Raw genomic sequence first — 21,262 nt, 5'->3', positions numbered from 1 at the left:
CAAATAACTATTTCAAAATATACATAGATATGAACTCAACTACTCGTCTCACGCTCCTTCGAGTTCAAGTTAACGTCCCTTTTAAACAATGTGGTTTTCTTCATCTACAAACAAATGTTGAATTCGAGCTTTAGTCTAGGGATCAGGTAAATGAATCGAGCCCGAGCTAATAGACGAACTCGATCGAGTTCAGATCTTAGGCTCATAATCTCCGCTTGCAAGTTAGCTAGCTCGTGATTGTTATCGTCACTATATTATATATCGTTTAATGATCATCTCATCCCACGAATCAAACAGTACAAACTTTATATTATCGAATTATGAAAACCTTGTGTTTTTTTCACCCTCCAAAATTTCAACGAGCTGGCAGATGACACTAAATAACAAATCTAGAGTTTGATTGAGCGCTGGATCGTCAAACCCATGTTCTTAGTTTTTTACAAAAACATGATGTGTGTACGTTTTGTCGAGAATTTAAAAATTTATAGTACAAGTAAAAAATAATTGAGGCTGATATTGGTCAACAAACTATGATTTTCTAGTTTACTCCTGTAGTATTTTTCACAAGAAATTAGAAAACATTAACAAAAAATGGTCCAACTTTTGTTCGGGTTTGTCTCTGAAGCGAGAGGATATACCAAAAATGTCGCATGAAAATGCATAAATAAAAACATACTATTTGTGTGGCTGTCTGAGTATGATCAATTTTTGAATGACCAATTTACATTGAAATCCAAATAAATTTAAAACCACAAAATTATCAAATTCAATCACACGTTAACGAAATATAGTTCGTTAATTTTAATGAGAAATTTACACTGGAATACATTGTCACGTTCCGAGCCTGAGCCCGCGCCTGCGTGACTGCACAATGGGCCCCTATAGCAATTACTTCGTATTCGTCCTTACTTTACGAAAATGATTAATCTAAGTTGCTATAGAAGTCAATTGTAAGCTATCATAAACTAATTTTAAATATTTGATTTTTCAGATGTGGGACAAGGGTATCACATACATAAATAGATGTTGTAGCGCCTATGCTTTTGAAAATCAATTTAAAATCCAAATATTAGCTTCTCACATTTTTAAATATAAAATAATTAAGAAACAAAATATATGCATGGATGCAATCAAGAAGAACGTCATCTTCGAGCTTGACACGTACAGTTGCCTCTTCCTAACCAAGTAATTGATTAGCCTCGAGTTTATATCAGAAGAAGCAAAAAAATTCACGTGAATTGCATGTGATTGTTCATTCAAAACTCAAAATCACACATGCACCGTACACTAATTTTGGATTTTTGGAAAACCCTAAGTATTACTAAATTAGTGACGTTGAATTTTTTACATAAATATCTTATTTTTATATATCTATACTATATATTAAGGAGATACTTCTTTACCAGCCGAATTTAGTATAGTTTGGTGACACAAAACTAAAGTTACATATTTATAAACCACATATATATATATATATTAAGGAGATACTTCTTTACCAGCCGAATTTAGTATAGTTTGGTGACACAAAACTAAAGTTACATATTTATAAACCACATATATATATATATATATACGCACACACACTAAAATTCTCAAAATTCAAAAGATAAATTATTCGTTACCAAAATTAAAATTTGTCAATAGAATATCAAAACCGGTAAAAGACAAACATGCGTATCAAAATTTTCAAACGAAATGAAGGCTCAAAAGTCAATAGTACTAGCAAACTTCAAACTTTCAAATAATTTAATTCCCCATTTTTTTGTTGTTTGATCATTTGTGGATGCAAGTGTACAAGGGTGAATTCACAAAAAATTTCAAGTGGACAACTCAATGAGAAAGGTGTATATCTTCAATTATTTTAAAAAAAATATATTACATATTAAATTTCATTATTTTAATTTGAGCGACCTCTACTTAGGACCACCTATATAGGCAAATAAGACGATAAAAATGTAAACCAAAAAAATAAATAATAATATATAATTCATGTGCACCAATCTAATATAATGCCTATATGTATATGTGTGTAGGATTTAAAATAAGGGGTCATATATCGGTCGACGTCGATAGTGGTAATCTTTGCTTGTATAATTTCAAAGAGGTCCCCTATTTGGTGAATGAGTGATCATTCGAGCATGCGCGTGCGTTTTTATCATTTTTGCGTGAACATTTTGACAAATTTTGGGAATAATTTAGATTTGGACATCACTTTTTTCATTTAAGATTTTTTGTTTTGAAACATGTTATAAGCTTTCATCCTAAATTATATCTTTTTTTTAATCCTATGTTTTAATTTGATTAGAAATTCTTTTAATTTATTTATTATCAAATATGTTGAAATAAATAAACTTAGTGATGAGTTAAAATTCTTAATCAATTCGATATATTATGTAATTTTGACTACAGTATGTCGAATTTGTATTGCAATAATTTATTTTCTCGAGTATATGTATTTTTTTAATGAAATAATTATCAGTTATAATAAATATTTAAAATTATAGAGTAAGTTATTTGGTAATTTTCCAAAAATATATGTACAATTTTAAAATTATATATATAAGTTTTGACACGCATCCCAAAATAAATAGATTCCCACCGGCCAATTAGTTTCCTCATCTTCAAGTCCACAATTTTGTAAGGAAGGTTAGGGATGATATCCAGTACAGTACTGTACTGTATCGAAAATCATATATTGTATATCGTATCGAAAATTAAGGTATAATAAAATTCATACCGATACCGTATTGAAAATTTCGGTACATATAACTAGCATATCGATTATACCGAAATTGTACGGTATATTATATACCGTTTTATACCGAAAAACCTTACATTTTAAATTTTTTTAAATTTATTGTTTTAAATTATTATATATTTTAAGATTTTTGTATATTTTTTCGGTAATTCGGTATATACCGAAATTTTCAAATTGCATACCGTTATCGTACCGAAAAATTCGGTATTGTTACCGTACCGTACCGAAATATTCGATATACCGAAAATTCAGTAAATTCGACATTTTTTCGGTACGGTAATCTTGGTATACTGAAAATTCGGTATTTTTTCCTATCCCTGAGAAAGACCAAATCTTCATAATTCTAAATAATAAAATAAAATTAGTGTTGACAATATTAAACTATTTTCATAGGCCTTTTTTTGAATTCTTTCTTCTTTCTTCTTTCTTCTTTCTGTGGGCTCTAAAGAGGAGCCTAGACCATTCTTCATTAGTTCTCAGCCCATTTCTTGCATTTTTTTATTTATTTATTTCAATTTTCTTATTGATTATTTAAAAATAATAATAAATAACTAATGATAAAAATCAGACCTGTGTCGATTTTGGTTTCAGTAGCATGTCAAATAAAACAAATTTATATGGATTATGATTTCAATTATATGGACTTTCATATGTCTATGGTTTCATTTTCGATTTCGCTTTCATATTTTCAGTAACAAAAAATCGAACTATCGGTTTTATTTTCAAAACAAAGATAAAAACGATTTTGTAGGACCGAACGCTTGCCGCTTTACCAAGAGCTATAGCTGGTGGTAATGATGCAACTCAAATCTTTTAAACCGCACATCAGTTCAAACACCACGGTTCGATCGCTCTACCAAGTAAGGACAATTATTGCACCCAACAATCTCCCTCCCAATAATTGCATTCTTTGCAATCAATGGGAATCGAACCCGTGACATTGGCTATGATACCAATTGTAGGATCGAGTGCTTGCCGCTTTACCAAAAGCTATAGCTAGTAGTAATGGTGCAACTCAAATCTTTTAAACCGCACAACAGCTCAAATATCACGGTTCGATCGCTCTACCAAGCAAGGACAATTCTTGCACCCAACAATCTCCCTCCCAATAATTGCACTCTTTGCAATAAATGGGAATCGAACCCGTGACATTGGCTCTGATACCAATTATATGACCGAGTGCTTGTCGCTTTACCAAAAGCTATAGCTAGTAGTAGTGGTGCAACTCAAATCTTTTAAACCGCACAGCAGCTCAAACACCACGGTTCGATCGCTATACAAAGCAAGGACAATTATTGCACCCAACAGATTACAATATCAAATTTGGGGAGATGATTCTAATTCAACTGGAGAACAACATTTTTTTTGTTTTATTATCAATCGATTTACGATTTTAGTCCACTAACTTGCATTTTCTTCGATTTTACTAATTTTTTTTTTATCATAGTGTTGAAATGAAATCGGGCATGTCGCCAATATCATGTGTCATGTCAATATTTTTCGGTGTTATGACAGCATTTTCCGACGTCATGTCAACATGTTAGTGTAGAATGACTAAAATTGAAAAAAAAAAATACAATTTAATATGCTGACTATAAATCATATGATAAAGTGACAAAATTTAAAAAATATGCTGAGTTACGGATCAAAAACGTATTAGTCTCCCGATTTCAACCACGTCAAACAATACGAGTCACTCAATCACCCCCACACGATCCATTGGATGTCACACAAAAGGCTTGACAATTCATATAAAGGAGGAAGCAACACGTACATTGATGGATTGGTCGATGCAAACCATTCAATCTCATTGGAATTGGGATATATTATTGGTAGCATGCATGTGCTGCAGTAGAAACATTGGGTTCTCTCCAACACAACCCATCCATTTTCTGTCCCCACCATTCAATGAGAATATATGATCAATCACCCATTTGATTCCAAAATTTTTAAACTCATATCAATCAAATCCCATGTCAATTTTAAGCATATATAATCCTCGATCGACTGGCTAGCTATAACCACTGGTTCACCACCTTATTCCCCCTCATATTTTGATTTATGAAATAGATATGTCCGTCACCTATTCTAAATTTTTTTTTTTTAAAAAAAAATAGTTTTGAAGTTTTAATTCATTCTCTATATTTATTTTATGACGATTCTATGGAGAAAGTACTCAAACGTGTTGGGGTCCATGGCCAAATCATGTGAAAATAACACAAAAGTCTTTGAATCGACGACACTTGCCATCTCCTGAAGAAGTGGCTTTTATTCACTTTTTTTTTTCACGCTCTTTTAATTAAAGTATACTTTGAAATTTAGCGTTTCTTGATAAGAAGGAAAAAAAATCGACGTGACATTTTTGTTCATAAAAAATCAAAGATTTATACATACATACATATATAATTGTAAATAGTAAAAAATAATAATTAGTTCAGGGTGGGGAGACAATTATGAATTACCTACTCATGCTGAACTCACCCACTTAAAATGGTTTTTGATAATAAATTATGGTGTTTTTTTTTAAAATGATAATAATAATAATAGGAGAGGTGACAAGGCTATGTAAAAATAGCATTTAGGACCCTTTCTTTGATCATAATTTTTGTGAAGCCACATATCCGAGACTAGTGGGTTGCGTATAATTAACACCCAAATGTTATTCTGATTTATTCAACCTTAATAAAATTAATATCGAAGAACAATCCAATGCCAAATATAAAATATTTGACATTAGCACGAATCCAGCTAAAAGAGTAGCATTTTTTTGTTTTAATTTGGTTTTCTATTTATTATTTTCATATACCTTAGCCATTTATTATGCAGTTAAAGTTTTACTGTATTTATGATATATTGTCGCTGGAATTTTTTTTTCCCTGAAAAATTCCTTTTGGGATAGAGATTGGACAGAAAACCAACAGTAGGATTTGTTCGATCCGACTTTTATTATCCAAATATTTTATCTAGTGATTAGAATAAAGTTATATATATGTTTTTTGTGTTGTTCAATATATTACATCACATGAAAAAATAATATAACTTTTTTTATAACATTAAATCGAGTTTCATAGTACTATTCATGTGTTATGATCGAACTAACGTCCGAATAGGATATCCAAATTTGGGACGACGAAAGTCAGTGAAGACTTGCTGAGCGATGTTATTTTTTCATCGCTGTGACTAATTGTTTAGTTCTGCATTCTCGTTTTATTTGATCATGGTATTTAAATAAATTTTTATAATTTATCGATGGTATGATAAAAAAATTATTATAGTACGTATGTGATAAATAAAATACATTAGTCATGGTCTTTTACTCTTTTTGAGAGTTCAAGTTCTAGTGTCATCGAAAGTTTATGTATATTTTTTTTGGGAAAATTCTAATTTTGGATTTACATGTTTTTTTTTTGCGATTTGAATATTTTAAATTGTCAAATTTTAATTTAATCATGTATATTTTAACTTTTGATAATTTTAATCATTTTTCAACAAGACCGTTGACATAACACTATACATTTAAGCGTCATGTCAGCGCTACATTGAAAAAATAATAAAAATAAGAACCAAAATAGTGTAACAAGACTAAAATTTTGACTATATAATGGATCAAAATCGTAAAATACAAATATGCAAAACCAAAATTGTAATTCTTTCTGAGTTTGTCAAACTTTAGAAATCGAGACATGACAAGTTTACTAATTTGAGTCGTGACAATTTTGTTTTGTTTCGTTTTTTTTTTACGATGATAGAATTCGCAACTGCTACCTTTTTGTGCGCACTAAGTAAATCCCTGAGCGAATGCAGTAACATGCAAACAACGCTAACTAGGTAAACAGCTTTGGGCAAACTATGTGCGACATGTTCTTCCGAGAAAATACTGATAGGAAAAATCAAACTCATGATAATTGGTCAAACGCTCACCTACTTTACCAACTCGAACACCGACGACCAGCCCGGCATTTTTGTTCTTGCTTCTTATAGGAAAATTCTATCCTCCACACTGTGTAGCACACCCTGTTACAGTCAGTGGGGTGATATTGGTTATTTTCACGGGCCCATATGAAATCGTGTGGGGCTCACGAAAATCAACGATAAATGCTTGCACTGGTTTTGTTCCTCCCGGTGCAGCATAGAAATTCTCCTTCTTATATATATATATATAGTTAATTATGAATACTGAGATAGAAATGGAAAATTTGTGCAGGTAATTATATAGATATTTAAGGAAGCTATGAAAGAAAGGCTAGCTAAGCTAGCACGCACCAAATTGACGTGCACATGCATGTGACTTGACACTAAAAAAAAAAAAAGGGGTTAAGCCGTCGCTAAAAGGGTTAAGCGACGGTTTGAAAAATCGTAACAGGAGGCCGCGTCGCTATTTTGCAGCGACGGTTTCTCAAAAATCGTCGCCTCGAGCGACGGTTTTTCTTTACACGACTGTCGCTAATATAGCGACGGTTTAATTATATAGCAACGGTTTAACTTTAACCGTCGCTATAATTAAGCGACGGTTTTTGGTTTAACTTTAACCGTCGCTATAATTAAGCGACGGTTTTAAATAACCGTCGCTGAATGAAAGTGACGGTTTCCAAAAAACCGTCGCTATACTAAGCGACGGTGTTTGAAAACCCGTCGCTATATTAAGCGACAGTGTTTGAAAACCCGTCGCTATATAAAGTGAAGGTTTTTTAAATTAAAAGTCATGAAAATACTACGCAAAATTTCATAAATACGATACACCACAAATATTAAATTTTCGATAAAAAAAACTTTAAAAATCTTACTTGCGCGAATATGCAGATCAACGTAACGCTGAAAGATTACACCGACGAGCAAATCTACGAAATTAATACAAAAAAATGATAGTACAAGTAAAAAAACAGAAAATACGAAAAAATTGATAGAGACCCGTTAAAAAGAAAAAAATCCGAATAGGCGAAAATCGCTGTAAGGTGTTCGCGAACTTCGGTATATAAAGAATTATAGCGACGGTAGTCGAAAAACCCGTCGCCATTAGCGACAGTTTTTGACAAACCGTTCGGTCGCTATTGGCGACGGGTAAGAAAATCCGTCGCTTATTGCGACGGATTAAATAAACCGTCGCAGAATAATGCGACAGTGTTTTATTATACCGTCGCACATGGCGACGGGTATATTACCCGTTGCAGAAAATAGTGACGGTGTCATTAAACTGTCGCTAATATAGCGACTGTTGTTGTAAAACCGTCGCTATAAGAGCGACGGTTTTAGATAAACCGTCGCTTATTTTAGTAGACGACGGGTTTATGAATAACCGTCGCTGTTATAGCGTCGGTGTATAAAAACTGTCGCAAAATAATGCGACAGTGTTTTATTATACCGTCGCACATGGCGACGGGTATATTACCCGTCACAGAAAATAGCGACGGTGTCATTAAACTGTCGCTAATATAGCGACTGTTGTTGTAAAACCGTCGCTATAAGAGCGACGGTTTTAGATAAACCGTCGCTTATTTTAGTAGACGACAGGTTTATGAATAACAGTCGCTGTTATAGCGTCGGTGTATAAAAACTGTCGCTAAATGAGCGACGGCATGTCAAAACCCGTCGCTAATATAGCGACGGTTTGTTAAAAACCGTCGCTAGTTTTTGCATGTCCGTCGCAACAATAGCGACGGTTTTTCAAAAACCGTACGGTTTATTAAAAACCGTCGTTATTCTGCCCGGTTTTTTTGTAGTGGGAAGAGCATCATTCAACATGAAATGTTAGTATTGTACCTCCAATGTGTTTTAATTTGTTTNTATATAAAAGCTAAGCCAAACACTTTCTAATAACAGAAATATTACATCAGAATTAGTTTTCAAAAAATACATTGATTTTAGAATATGAAATCAATAAGAAACGTGATCCCATGCAAGTTTTGATAAAATATGCTTCATATATTTGGTGTGACACCATATTATATATGAAAACGTACGAAAAAACGACATCCCCACGAATTTCAAATGCGTCAATAAAACCCACACCCAACCCAGAAAATTAATCCACCTACAACAATGGAGGGTGGCAAGATTAATTCCATCAAAGACTCGGACTGTACTCCACCAAAAGACCCATACAAAATCGCATATATTCTCCATTTCTTCCTCGGAGCAGGCAACTTGCTTCCATGGAATGCGCTAATCACAGCAGTGGATTACTTCGGATATCTTTATCCAAACAGACACATCGAGAGGGTTTTCTCCGTCGTGTACATGAGCTCTTCTTTGCTGGTTTTGATCATACTTTTGAGCTGGGATTTCTTCAGGAGGAGTTTGAGCTTGAGGTTGAGGATGAACTTGGGCTTCTCTATGCTTGTCCTGTCGTTAATGGCCACTCCGATAATGAGTTGGAGCTGGCGGAAAAACGGAAGAATGTTGAGTTCTGATGCGGCGTTCGACACGGTTGTTGCGTCGGTTTTTGTCTGCGGCATTGCTGACGGGTTGGTGGGAGGAACCTTGGTGGGGAGTGCGGGTAAGCTGCCGAAGCAATATATGCAGGCCATTTTTGCCGGGACGGCTTCTTCGGGTAAGCAAGCCCATTCGTGGCTTTGGAGTAGTACTTGTGTCGACTGAATTCAAAAAGAATTATATATGAGCAATATTGAGTTTTTTAGAATAAAAAATTCGATAATGAATAATTCTTGAAAAAATAGAATAACCACCCTTTAATCCATTTTATGACACATGTTTAAAGAGGAGTTAATTTTTATGTCATCAGATCATATAGTATTTCATATTTTACTGATTGTGTTATATAATTAAGATTGGGCTCAAAAATCCAAATCTATAGTGTATCTTAGATGTTTTTAACAAGTCATCACCGCAATAAGTTAATAACTCATTGTTTCGTTTCTGAATATCATCTTTCCATTTGTCACAAAAATTTTAGATTACCTCTCAAATATCCATTTTTTGAACTTTGTGTCTAATATTGAAATTAAAATTTTACATATTTTATTGATTTGTTTGGTGGCAGGGGTTATGATATCTACGCTGCGGATCATAACAAAAGCATCGCTTCCTCAAACCCCGCAAGGCCTCAAAATCAGTGCACAATTCTACTTCATTGTCAGCTCGGTTATCCTGCTAATCTGCATCATCTGCTGCAATCTTCTCTGCAAATTACAGGTAATGCAGCACCATTACAGCAATCTCCAAGATGGGTTTCTGCCACTCGGTCTCTCACCGCCCAAATTCCTTCGAATTCTCACCAAAATCCGCTGGCCAGGTTTTGGGATCTTCATGATCTACGCAGTCACTCTCTCCATCTTCCCAGGGTTCTTGGCGGAGAATCTGGAGTCGAAGATCCTCAGAGACTGGTACCCAGTGATGCTGATTGCGACCTACAACTTGGCGGATTTTGTGGGGAAATCGCTGACAGGGATCTATGTCATGAACGGTGTCAGGAAAGCTACGTGGGGTTGCGTGCTGAGGATTCTGTTTTGTCCTCTGTTTATTGGTTGTTTCCGGGGCCCCAAGTGGCTGAGGACGGAGGCGCCGGTGGTGGTTCTGACTGCGATGCTGGGGCTGAGTAATGGGTATTTGACGAGTGTCATTATGATTCTCACTCCGAAGGCGGTGCCGCCGCAGGAGTCTGAGGTTGCCGCCATTGTTATGGCGGTGATGCTGGGATTGGGTCTGGCCGCTGGGTCGGTGATGGGGTGGTTTTGGATCATATGAATCTTCAATAATAATGATCTAAAAAAAATTAAGCAACAATTATTTAAGGTCCAATTCTGTAATAAAAATGGAATTTAGTTGATAGTCTCCTTGTTATGTATATCCAAATTAATTTTACTCTCTAGTTTTAGTGATGAATATTTTTAAAATAGTAAGATCTTTATTCTGTGTTAGGAGTAAATATGTTTATAATTATAATAATTATAAATATTTTTGTAATTAAAGTAATATTTTTAATAGGTGACCTAAATATGATATCCGTCTCATAAAATTGATCTGTCTCGCAAATTTTTTTTGTGTTTTTTAACATAAAAAAATCCAACAACTATTTATAAATCTTACAATTTGGATTGATTAAATATATATTTGATACTACTATTATTAACTATAATTAAATTTAAATAAATTTAAGTTATTTCTAAGGAGACTTGCTTTTAAATTTTCAACAATATACTTGAATTTCATTGGAGAAAAATATGTCATTGATACTAAAATTTGTTATACACATTAGGGTATTGATAAATCATATTTTAATATTTTATCTGAAACATTTATTACTCGAATATCATATATTACTAGCAATTTCCAAGTTTTTGTGCTGAATTTTTCATCCGAAAGGAATATAATTAATATCAAAATTTGTTATACATATTTAGATATTAAAAAAATAATATATAATATATTATTATTAATTAATTTTAGCACATTAGAGAAAGCAACTTTTGTCACATTAATTGCGCAATTTTCCATTTGTAAGACATTTTCCAAATTCCATTTGACCCTTCACATCTATGTAGAGAGTCTTAATAAAAACTATAATTTGGTGATTTTTTTTCCTAATTAAAAAAGGCCCTTCACCCTCTAATTTCTAATTTTCATATTTTTAGTTTTGGTTCCACGTTTCTCTTAGCTACTTTCAAGTTTTTTAAAAAATAATGTTTTTCACTAAATAAAAATCCTCACATGTGTGCATTTTTTCAACTTCAAAAATTTCTTTTGCACTTTCATCCACTTCGGCGTATTAATTTCATTTCCAATTTTGTTTTCTCCTATGATTTTATATTTATATAAATATAATTTTAAAACAAAAAGAAAAATTTATTTAGTTTTAAAAATTATTATTTATAAGCACGTATTATGTGCCTAAAATTGCTAGTTCTAAGAATTAAAACAACGAGAAATTGGCCTTCAGTCCCCGGCCGTCGTTTTTTTTTTGTGTTCAGTCCCTGGATACTTTTTTAGTACCACATTTCCACATGAAGTGTACCACATTTTGTATGACATAGTATCACAATTTTGTGGGTATGGAGTGAATCCAAAGAAATGTTTTGATTGGAGATTTTTCACCAACTTTCCAATTAAACAACAGAGTAGTACTGGGTTACTGATTTTAGGATATCCATTGCACATTTTGAATTGATTTAGACTCATTATATTGTTTTGGACATTATTAATTTTCACAAACCGGAAATTCACTACATTTATTTTAAATTTCTATATGAAATTATGAATAGTATAATTTGAAATGAATACATAAAATAATCATCTAAAATTCCACTCAAACACGATTTCAAAGAATTTCAAATCCTAACTTCATTAATTTTAGATATCATATTAATCAATGGAAAATATTTCAAACTTTCACAAGATATAGCCAATTTCCACTATTCGTATTATACATTGTCTATCAACAGTGTCTGCTTATGTGATTATCTAATGGATGGATATACATTTGTAGATGAACACATATGTGAACAGTGGTAGAGTCACCATCTTTGTCACCCGGGTTTGGTCCTAATTTTTTTAAAAAAATTTATATGTAAATTTTTGTATAATTTCGGATAAATTTTATATTAGTACGGGTAGATCAATTTAAAATATTAAAAGATTTTAGAATTTAAAATTGTAGTTCGGATACAGTCGTATTTCTAATTCCGTCACTGTATACGAACACAGTCGATAGATACCATTTCAAAATTGCATATGTATGTAATTTAGTGGTTCACATATTAAGATTAAAATTAAAGTGGATAATTGTTTTTGTGTCCAAAGTCATTAGTCAAATATTACGCGTGAGATTATAAATAATTCCCTTCAAAGTCATTACGCAAGTATAAATCACCGTTTGACCTTATAATTATAATCTAAATTCTAATCGCTTTACGGAGGTTAATATATGAGACGGATCAACTCTATTCATATTCACAATAAAAAATAATACTCTTAACATAAAAAGTAATACTTTTTCATGAATGACCCAAATAAGAGAGCGGTCTCACAAATACTATCCGTGATAACTCAGACACAAGTTTTTACCAAATTAACTTCGATCGAATTAATATAATTAGTTCATGGATCGAGTTATTGAAATCAATCACGAATTTGAGCTGCAACTCCGTCGATCGGATTCAGTTTTGCCGATAATTTGTGTTTGCCTGTGATAATGCAACAGCAATAATTTCTTTCCACCAGTTTTGAATTGCGGTGGGTAATTATTTTTGGTTGTGTTCAATTATTGCAATTATTTGTAGTTGATTAAACAAGAAATCTTTGTTTCAAAACTGTCTTTATTTATATAGAAAATAACGTGCTTTTTGATTTAGGAATAGCAACAAATTTTCATTTTGTTGATGTTGGGTTCATTTATGTTATATGAACGAGTTTTGTGGAGTTGATTGTCTGTAGAATTGTGGATATTACGATCATTTCTTTATAATTGATTGATTTTATGTGCTTGAACTGCTTATGATCAATAATATTCACATAGAATTTGTAGATTGCGATCATTTGTTGATAATTGATTGAATTTTATGTTCTTGAACTGCTCCTGATCGATACTGTTCGTATATATTTCTACAGAGGCAAATTTACTATTGTTAAAGTGAAATGAAGGCAGTGAAGAGAAAAGTGGGCAAGTATGAGCTTGGAAGAACCATCGGCTCAGGGACTTTTGCGAAAGTTAAGTTCGCACAAAACATGGAGACCAATGAGAGTGTAGCCATCAAAATTATGGCTAAAAGTACTATCCTCAGGCACAAAATGGTTGATCAGGTATCACATTATCTCTTCACTGATTGATCGTGCTGTTTGTTTGTTTGTTTTGTTTTGTTTTTTTGAATATTTAGAAATAGTTCAAATTCAAACTTGTGAGTTATGTTCATGGACGTTGAGGTTTCACTGCTCAGTAAATGAATTCTATATCCATAATCTGGACTTATGTTACATCAATATTTCCTCTTCAATTATACAAACCGAAATCATGTGATCTCTGATATTGAGGAGCCTGGACCCAGTGTTAGGGGGTAAAGTTTTAATTAACAATTTTTGTGATTTTCAAAAGGGTTTATTCAAAAAGGAACAAGAGCGTTTCTCTTAACCTGGGGCTATTGTGTGCCCGGGATTGGATGTAGCTCCACCATTGTCGCAAAGTAACGCTGCTAATATTCTTCCTTGAATTTAATTAAAATAATTGGTTTGATAGACAAAGGTTTTGGCAATTTTGGGGATTCATGGAATTTTTTTGACTCTTTTCGAAAGTACTAATCATAAAATTGTAGTGGGAAAAATTTAACTAAAATTCTTATGAACCGATGAAAATTTATGTTTCCCATTCCTCAATTCCCTGTGTATGCATCATCATATTTGGTCTCAACTCACTCAAGTACTGCCTCACTCTATCCTTGTCAATCATTCATCTGGACATGGAAAATTCAATTAGTACTTGATAAGTTAGTTTTTATGATTACCAATCTATTCTCAATATGAAAATATTCATGACGACAAGTGGCTGCACTCTCAGTACCCATGTAACTACGGGGTTACCATTCGAAAACTTAATGACTGTATAGAAGTCCGCAGGTACTGCCATAGAAAAATTATTTTGTTGATTTAATTGTTGTAATACTTTGGTGGACAAGCAATACATGCAAATTCACGATGAGAAGCTACATACATTTTCTAATATTTGTCCTGTCAAGTTCTATTGACAACTTTTTAAAGTTGTTAACAGATAAAGAGAGAGATCTCCATAATGAAGATTGTCAGACACCCTTGCATAGTCAGGCTGCATGAGGTATGCCTTGTATGCTCTTAATTTGCCTTGTTTGAGTTTGGTCTTTTGAACTTTACCAGAGGCATAGTTCTTTGCCACAGTACTACAATAATTTTCTAGCGGCAGCCACTCTGATCTTATTGGTTCCTCCTTTGTAGGTTTTAGCCAGCCAAACCAAAATATACATTGTTCTGGAGTTGGTTTCAGGAGGAGAACTTTTTGATAGATTTGTAAGTTCTTTTGAAATCTTTTACAAAATGAGGTGAAATTTTGTTCATAGTTGTTTGTTTGTAGTAAGAAGTATTGAAGCCATTTTAGTGCACATAGGAATCCAGAATTAGGTATAGTATGGTACAGATCCATTTGCAATTGTACATTTGTATACTTGTTTTTAATTGTTGTAGAATCTATTATTAAAGTCTACCTTGATCATATATTTTTCATAATTGATGTTGGAAAACAAACCTCGTTTTCCATTTTATGCATACTTGGCTGTTTGTTTTGCATTACTGGGGTACTTAGGTTCATCAAAGAAGGCTTTCAGAGAGTGAATCGAGGAGATATTTTCAACAACTCATTGATGCAGTTTCACACTGCCACGGAAAGGGTGTATATCACCGTGACCTAAAGGTGTTAGTCATTTGTTGAGCGACTTGAGTTTTGTAACTATCATTTAAGTCAAGGTTTTGACTGTATTTTGAAATCTCTTTGTGTAGCCTGAAAACCTGCTTCTTGATTCTGGAGCAAACTTGAAGGTTTTGGATTTTGGACTTAGTGCGTTGCCTAAGCAAGTAAGGAAAATAAAATAACTTTCGACAATAAATCCTATATGCTACTTACTTGATTTGTCTGTTTTCCCCTCTGTGCTAATGACTTCACCAGGGAGTCGAACTTCTGCATACAACTTGTGGGACTCCAAATTATGTTGCACCTGAGGTATTGTTGTTTATCTTATCAACTGTGTAGCACATAAAAAGTGGTGATGATGAAAGTGATAGTATAGATTTTGAGAAACTCAGAAGGTATGTTTAAATTAAGGCAGATGGTAACACTCTTGTTAACATCAAATTTTGGTTGTGCAGCTGTCTTACATACTGTGTTTGATCTTAAACACTAGCAGATTTAGGTTCTTCTGAACTTCTGTTTATTTGTGGCGCCTTTGAACAAATAGTATATTCGACCATGTTTATTGAACACTAAATGATCAGTAAATAGCAATTATTTTGGGATTTATTCTCTTCTTAATTATGTGTTGTGAAACTTTGTTGTTTGTAGGTGATTTCAGGTGTTTGAACTCGATAAAACTTACTACCTAGAAGTTCACAATTTCTTGGTCCTCGTCTTACTACTGTTGAACAAAATCTGCCATCTTCAGTTCAGTTCTTACTTTCTATTTTTAATTTGTCTTTAGGTATTAAGTGGCCGTGGTTATGATGGTGCTGCTGCTGATTTATGGTCCTGTGGTGTTATCCTTTATGTGCTTCTTGCAGGACATCTACCATTTGATGAAACAGACCTTCCCTCCTTGTGCAGCAAGGTTAATTAGTGATTCCTACTTTTCAAACATAACATAGTATAGATGTGTTGATGACCTTTGTGATGGATTCAGACACTTACATTGTTTTATATGAATAACTGACATATATTGCTGTCCAGAAAATATCTCGATATTCCTTCATTTCTTTTCTATTTCTGGACTAATGAATTTTCCATAGAAATTCTACCAGTGAAGCTCTCGTGCTATCTAATTCATCGTTCTACTAATGAGTTCTCAGAATATGTAAATGCATTCAATGAACTTTATGTTGGCTATAAACTGAGGAAAAAAGGTAGCTTGTGATTGCTACACCTAGCTGAATCAACTCAGTAACTGTTAAATATTGGTCGCTGGTGACTAACGACTCATTTCATGCGCGTATCAGGCTTTATCGATGATTTAGTTTTCATCATATGTATCTCACTTACTATGGTAGAAACAAGGTCACAGGATATCCTTGTTGGCACTAAAAATTTCTCACATTTTCCTCAATTGCTGTGCAGATCAATACTGCCCAATTTTCGTGTCCATGCTGGTTTTCTCCAGCTGCAACATCATTGATACATAAAATCCTTGATCCAAATCCTGTAACTGTGAGTTAAGTAACCAATTCTTTTTATTTTTTGACAGATCATTTAATGTATTTAGCCCTTTGTTTTTGCTTTTTGAGCACCATACAGGTTAAACTATGCTTCTGGTTTACAACTATTGTTATCGGCATGGAATCTTTAACTCCTCAAACTAGGAACGATATGAGCAGACAATCCGGAAGTTCGGAACTATATTGTCCTTCTATTTTAGTGGTATCTTGGCTATTAAGTTCTAAATTTGAACTATTTTAATTGATTGGCAGAGTTTGTCCAAATTCAAAATATAATTAAGGTGTAGCAAAAACATTGCAAGATATATGTTGGTGAATTGGGGAAACCGAAAAACGTTCATCTGGCATGCCCTCTAGTTAATGACCAAGAAAATGGATTGGGTCACCCTTGCGCTTATAGAAAATGGAGTTAAAGTTAGTAAATGTACGATCTTTTAGTTGGAAAATTGAGTCATATTTATGCTAATTCATTTTGCAATATCTATTATCAATCGTAGTTATATGAGGGCCCATTTAGAGCTTAACTTCAAATGAGAGAAACAATAGTGGGTTATGCATATGATGATATGATGCAAATCATTCACATAAATAATCAAGTGTGATACTTTCAATGTTACACATCTTATTCTTCCTTAATGATCCCGGTTATATTAAACAATTTTTTACAATTATCTTTTTTGTTATGTTAAATAAATGCAATAAAAAGAGTTCTCATTAGTTTCAGTTTCCCCCTTCCCTTTTGCCGCCTGATTCAAAATCCAATTGTAGGTACGGCTAGTTATAATTACTTATATTTTGCTTAGTGCTTTTGTAGAATGCAGCTGCTCCTAAGTTCATTTTGTAACCTAGATTTCGAGGTTAGCATTTTCCACGTGATGGACCAAACTTTGGTATTTATGTGATGTAATTCAAGTTTACTTCAAAACTCTAGTGGAGAAAACGAAGAATTGGACCACATGACATCACTCCACAAATTAAAATGCAGTTATCATTCTATTATGTAGTTCACTGACCTTTTCCTCTACTTCCAAGAAAATTGTTTACTTTCCACTTGAATAGATTATCTAAATTCTGATACTTGAGATGTGCTTCACCTATGTGATTACTTATAGCGTTTTTGTAGCGAATTAAAATTGAAGGAATAAAGAGAGACCCGTGGTTCCAGAAAAATTATGTGCCTGTTAGACCTAGAGCTGATGAAGTGGTGAATCTGGATGATGTCAGTGTTGTTTTTGATGGCATTCAGGTTAGATGATTTCAAGTTTTTGCTTTGTAAACTGTCCTTGAGATAAGAAAGATCCTTGTGGTTGAGTGAGATTTTTTAATTAAATGATTTGACAGCTTAACTGTATGGTATCATTTTGTGTCATGCTATGACCTGATCTCTGGTTGTTACATACCGATCAATTTTTTACTTTATACTATAAAAAAACAGAGATAAACCCCTTGTTTGTATCAATTGATACCAAAATACTTTCGGTTGTTGCACTTGCAGGACAAATTTGTGAATGAGGAATCACATAACACTGATGATGGGCCTTTAATAATGAATGCATTTGAGATGATAACCCTATCTCAAGGACTGAACTTATCAGCCTTGTTTGAAAGGCGGCAGGTATGATGAGTGTCATTAAGGTTTATCACCTATGTTCTTAAGCACAAAAAGTCTTTTGTGCATCTTCTAGAATAACTTTTTAACAAAATTCAAAATGGAAATTTATGGCAGTCATCTACCTAAAATACCCGGTACGATGATGATACGATTGCAAGGTGTTTCTATGCGAGTAAGATAATTATGTTTATTGAATCTTTTGGCTGAAAGGAGGTAGTGATTTGGCACCGATTATGGGATTGGGGCTGTGTTTGACTCATCCGCCATTACCGTTAGTTAATGAGATATGAGATTCCAATTGGCACCTAAGACCACATAAATAAACGTAGTTTGGTCTTTGTTCAATTTTTTTTTTTGAATGAACATGGCCTCTGTTCAATTTTACTTTATATTGTTGGGTTATTTTGAAGCTTTCTGAATTGGTTCTCTTTGTTCTCAAGGTTAAAACTCAAGTTATGCAAATTATTGGCTACAATATTCCCACACACGTTGAACTAAGCCCAACAGTTCACTTATTTATCAATAAAAATGTACCTAAAATTTATACTAATGAAAGAAATTAAATGAAAAAAATAAGAAATTTTATTTGCATAATTTATCACTTCAACCCAAATTTACAACTAAACTCGTCGTGTCTTCTTTCTCTCTGAAGTGACATAAAGAGATATGAAAAATACACAGACTGTCTTTTTCAAATATTCTTCTTCTTACACCTGGGTTCTTGAAATTATTTTATTGGCCTAAGAATTTTTTTCTTTATAACTGTTGTACACTTCAATTCAATAAATATTCTTCAAATAGACTTTCTTTTACCCTTTAATTTTTTTGAGCTCGTGGTGGCTTTCATCTCAGTCTAACAGCCATCCGAAAGGAAGTACCGTGCTTGGTGCAGTGCGAATGGTCAACATTTTTTTTTGCAAATGAAGGCCAGATGGTGCCATATGGCTCTAAATTTTTTAAAATGTACTGGATTCATAGTTACTTCAAATTTTGGGTTTCTGAAGCCCATTAAGCATATGCTACTGTCTTTACTGTGAAAGTAACTGTCCCTTCCGGAGTAACTATCAAAACGTGGCATTTTTGGACCGCTGAATTTTTTAAAAAATTTGAGTTGCACCTTTTCTATTGGCTATAATTTTTGAAAAAACTGGAAAGTGTGGATCCTCTAACTAGTATGAGAATCAAGGTTATATATTTGACTCCAATTAATTACAATGTGATACAACCATTGAGACAAGATTGTTGTGAAATAATAATTACCCTAGCTAGAGTATTGATCGAAATATAGCGTTGGACGGTTGTATAATTTAAAATATTTGAGTTGTATTTTTACTTATCAAAAATAACTTTTGGTAAATGCCAAGCTCGATCTCGCGGTTCTAATCTCGTACTCTATATTCCAGTCTTGCTATCTTCTTAATCTGTTTGTACTTTAGGTCCTCTAACACATATATTGTTAAACTGGTTTGTCCAATAAATTTGTTAGAACTTCGAGTAATTGTTAGAATTTGGAATTAAAGCATTGAATATCGAACAATCTTGTTAACTTTTTGTTGAATGTATATGCAATGCGTTTAGTCCCAATGAACTAGTTAGTAAGATAATTTTACATTGTTTTTATCCTATTAACAGGATTATGTAAAGAGACAGACTCGTTTTGTTTCTCGCCAACCTGCGAAAGTTATAATATCAGCAATTGAGGCGGCCGCTGTGTCACTGGGGCTCAAGGTTCATACTCGAAATTACAAGGTCAATTTTTCTCTCATATTTTGACAAATGCTTTTATGAGTTTGTGGTTGCGATGTGCAGACTAAAAATAGTGTGATAAATTTGTGCATAATATCTTTATAGCGAAATCAAATCTTTTGTGTCATCTACTTTTCAAATATTTTTGAGTGTTTAGACATGGTAATGATGCTGATTACTGATGGAAATAAATGAAGGGGTCTGAAATTACACATTTCTGCATTTTAGTGCCCTAATTCTTTGCAACTAAAATGTCTTGCAGACTAGACTTGAGGGTTTGTCTTCTAACAGGGTCAGTCAATTTGCTGTTGTGCTGGAGGTATGCTTTGATTTCAAAGAATTCTTGGTTTCTTGTTCTGTTAAAGAAAATGTACATCTTATTATCTTTTTGAAGGTTTTTGAAGTTGCTCCATCTCTTTTTATGGTGGACGTTCGCAAGGTTGCTGGAGACACCCTGGAATATCACAAGGTCACCCTTATTTACCATTATCATCTGCTTTCTTTTCAATATATGTAATTCTTCCGACAACTTAACATACTTGAACCTCACCAATTATTTGATTCGTTCTTATCTGATTGCTTCATGCAGTTCTACAAACATTTATGTGAAAAAATTGACCGCATCATTTGGAGACCAAAGGTAAGCATGCCGAGCTCTACTCTGTTTCAAACAATGACTTGCTGACCCAACTCAATGGTGCGAAGCAAGCTGATGCAGAAATCTAGCCTAACTTGTTATATGGAATATAATAGCCAGGAGTAAAAATTGTAATTTATGATGCGAAGATATTCGCGTGTACCGAGTGGTGTAGGTATGTAGACTACTACAGTTACATTAGTATTACTTTGTAGAATATAAGGAATTACTCTCAGAAATAAGCCAGTCTTATACATATTTTTTGTTAAGCATTTAAAATCTCATAGTCATTATTAGTTGTCCTACAACGGTTAGATAAAATTCTTGAGAGTTACATATATGGACTTGGACAATCCTTCTCCCTTGAACTAGCTTTTGGGGTTGAGTTAGGTCCAAGTTCCAATCTTAACCTGGTATCAGAGCTCAGGTTATACCGTTATGTGTTGGATTGCCCATAATTGGGACACCCGTTCTGCCCATAATTGGGTCATTTGTAAATTTCACGCTCTAGATGTTCATTCCTGGAGGTATGAGAGGTGTATTATTTGTCCCACGTCGGTTAGATAAAATATCTGAGAGTTGCATATATGGAATTGGATAATCATCTTTCCTTGAGCTA

General features: G+C 33.3%; 2 protein-coding genes across 5 annotated transcripts; both read left to right on the top strand.

Annotated features, from left to right (window-relative positions):
* Positions 1–8,708: 8,708 nt before the first annotated feature.
* LOC140968144 (equilibrative nucleotide transporter 8-like) lies at positions 8,709–10,576 on the top strand. Its single transcript, XM_073429004.1, has 2 exons — positions 8,709–9,305; positions 9,756–10,576. The coding sequence occupies exons 1-2, from the start codon at positions 8,795–8,797 to the stop codon at positions 10,457–10,459; spliced, it is 1,215 nt and encodes a 404-aa protein (XP_073285105.1). The 5' UTR covers positions 8,709–8,794; the 3' UTR covers positions 10,460–10,576.
* A 2,210-nt stretch (positions 10,577–12,786) lies between these two features.
* Positions 12,787–20,903, top strand: LOC140968116 (CBL-interacting serine/threonine-protein kinase 24). 4 transcript variants are annotated; one of them, XM_073428965.1, is made up of 16 exons: positions 12,788–12,943; positions 13,319–13,510; positions 14,469–14,531; positions 14,669–14,740; positions 15,033–15,140; positions 15,227–15,301; positions 15,393–15,446; positions 15,922–16,047; positions 16,551–16,640; positions 17,452–17,505; positions 17,772–17,894; positions 18,144–18,263; positions 19,893–20,009; positions 20,269–20,325; positions 20,401–20,475; positions 20,596–20,903. In XM_073428965.1, the coding sequence occupies exons 2-16, from the start codon at positions 13,346–13,348 to the stop codon at positions 20,689–20,691; spliced, it is 1,395 nt and encodes a 464-aa protein (XP_073285066.1). In that variant the 5' UTR covers positions 12,788–12,943; positions 13,319–13,345; the 3' UTR covers positions 20,692–20,903. The 4 variants fall into 4 exon arrangements, with proteins under 4 accessions (XP_073285067.1, XP_073285066.1, XP_073285065.1 ...); XM_073428964.1 differs by having other exon boundaries at positions 12,802–12,943; positions 13,342–13,510; XM_073428966.1 differs by lacking the exon at positions 17,452–17,505 and having other exon boundaries at positions 12,787–12,943; positions 13,342–13,510; positions 20,596–20,902.
* The last annotated feature ends 359 nt before the right edge of the window (positions 20,904–21,262 follow it).

This window comes from Primulina huaijiensis, unplaced genomic scaffold (genome assembly GCF_012295235.1).
Source record: "Primulina huaijiensis isolate GDHJ02 unplaced genomic scaffold, ASM1229523v2 scaffold3245, whole genome shotgun sequence".
Classification (NCBI taxonomy): Eukaryota; Viridiplantae; Streptophyta; class Magnoliopsida; order Lamiales; family Gesneriaceae; genus Primulina; species Primulina huaijiensis.
Note: the sequence above shows the minus strand (reverse complement) of the source record. Positions and strands in the feature narration are given on the sequence as shown.